This window comes from Sphaeroforma arctica (genome assembly GCF_001186125.1).
Source record: "Sphaeroforma arctica JP610 unplaced genomic scaffold supercont1.870, whole genome shotgun sequence".
In the NCBI taxonomy this organism is placed as follows: Eukaryota; class Ichthyosporea; order Ichthyophonida; genus Sphaeroforma; species Sphaeroforma arctica.
Genome location: NW_014039688.1, coordinates 16,911 through 18,958, shown reverse-complemented (window position 1 = coordinate 18,958; position 2,048 = coordinate 16,911). Strand labels below are relative to the sequence as shown.

The 2,048-nt window shown below is 41.9% G+C and overlaps 1 protein-coding gene across 1 annotated transcript; it reads left to right on the top strand.

Moving 5' to 3' along the window:
- Positions 1 to 114: 114 nt before the first annotated feature.
- SARC_09007 (hypothetical protein) lies at positions 115 to 1,392 on the top strand (the record flags this gene model as incomplete). Its single annotated transcript, XM_014296998.1, has 2 exons — positions 115 to 295; positions 867 to 1,392. Exons 1-2 carry the CDS (start codon positions 159 to 161, stop codon positions 1,390 to 1,392), a joined length of 663 nt encoding a protein of 220 aa, XP_014152473.1. The 5' UTR covers positions 115 to 158.
- Between the last annotated feature and the right edge of the window lie 656 nt (positions 1,393 to 2,048).

Sequence of the window (2,048 nt, the reverse complement as noted above, 5' to 3'; positions counted from 1 at the left end):
ATATATATGTTTATATGTATAAGCATATATATAGTACATACATCTTCTCCTATACTACATACGCATATACCTTTCATATACCCTTGCCCACATCACCCTCATGTCCCATCCCACAGGACATACAGTACCCCACTGGGAAGTCATTGGGGCGGCAGTCGATGATCAGCACAACATACAGCACAGACACAGCAGATGCCATTGTGTCACTGCTCACAGACGCAGCCAGCAACGACCTCGACGAGTGCAAGACAGTCCTGGTGGACGATTGGGGGGTCAGCGCAACACCCATGATACAGTATGTTCTATATATAGAATGAGTGAGTTTATTTATAGAATGGTTGTGTGCTTACATGTTTGTCGCATTTCGAACGGATGTCGCCAAAAATGAACTGGGTCAATATAAGACAGTCTCTGTGCGAAGACTGGCTGGGTCAGCGCAATATCTGTTATAGAGTGAATTTTTATTCATAGAATGAGTAGTCTATTTATAGAATGAGTAAGTCTATTTATAAAATTATTGTTCGCGTACGTGTTTGTGTCACTCCTATCCAATGTGGCTCAACATGACAGGGACAAATGTACGTCGTACAGACCTCGCGAAACAGAACTTTGACAGATGCGTTGTTATGATCACCAATGATACCATTAAATATCAATTAGTACTAATCATCCCAATGAATGTCAAAATGTCAAGTAATACTTGTGATCCCATAAAATATAAATTAGTCAAAATGATCCCATTAAATATAAATTAATACAAATGATCCCATTAAATATCAATTAACACAACTGATCCCACTATACACGATTTATACAAAGGTCCATTCCTTCTCTATTCTCTTCTCTTCTCTTCTCCACCCCCGTAGAGAGCCTAGCAGTGGACTGTTGAACGGCAGTGATGAGGAGACTAGTGACGCCTTGACCCAATACACTACACACAAAACACGGAAGAAATCAGCCCACAGCCTACCACGGTACTCACACTCCCACAAGGACATGCACAAGGACTCCATCAGCACCAGCAGCTCCGGAATCGGTAACCATGACAACCACAGCTCCGGGAACGAGGGCAAGATCGGTATCTACACCCACAAGAAGGGCAGCAAGAACATATACACACACACACCCTCACACAGCAGCTCACAGTTACCCTCACCCTCAGACCACCACCTCAGCACAGACACAGAGACGGATATGTACCGAAAAGCTAGCACAGGCACTAGCACCGGTGGAACCGGCTTCTTAAGAACACACGGTGCTGCACCCTCACATGCACTACGGCATAGCCCTAGCTTTACGTCAGTCACATCGGTGGGGAATATATCAGATGCACTTAATAGCCGCAGGCTGAGGAGCTTACCACCCGCACATACACCCCCCACTGCCAGGTAGGCGTGTGAATGCATAAGTGTGCATATGTACGTACACACAAACACACACACACATATATATGTATACATGTATATAAATATCTATATATCTATATATACATATATATATATATGTATATATATATATATATATATACATTCATCTATATAAGCACAGGTATCTGCAAACACCCATATATATGTATTATTATTATCATATTTATTATTGTCATTTTTTATTTTTGATACTATTACTATTCTATTTGTGTAGTGCCTATTTCCGGTGCATACATAGCTCTTGCCCACATTCATCTTGTACGTAATTATCACGTAACCATCGGTGACTTTATATATTCAAACGAAACTAAGCCGACCTTATCCCAGGCCGAATCAGACTACATATCTCATAGGTGTACAAACTCATATGATGTGGGGGTGTGTAGTGTAATTTAGGGCATTTGTACGTATTGAACGTTTTCACTCCGCTTCAGGTCGTTCTATTCCAACGTCAAGAACCAGGCCAAAGAAGCGGCGAAAGAAGCCAAACCAAAGTTTCTCAAGCGTAAATCCACATCAAAAGGTACGCCACTTTCATCTCTCAGGCTTGTTATAGTTCCGTTTTTTCTGCACCGTCCATCCTTCTGGCCTGTTTTGAGTCCCAACGTATCAGCACAGTAT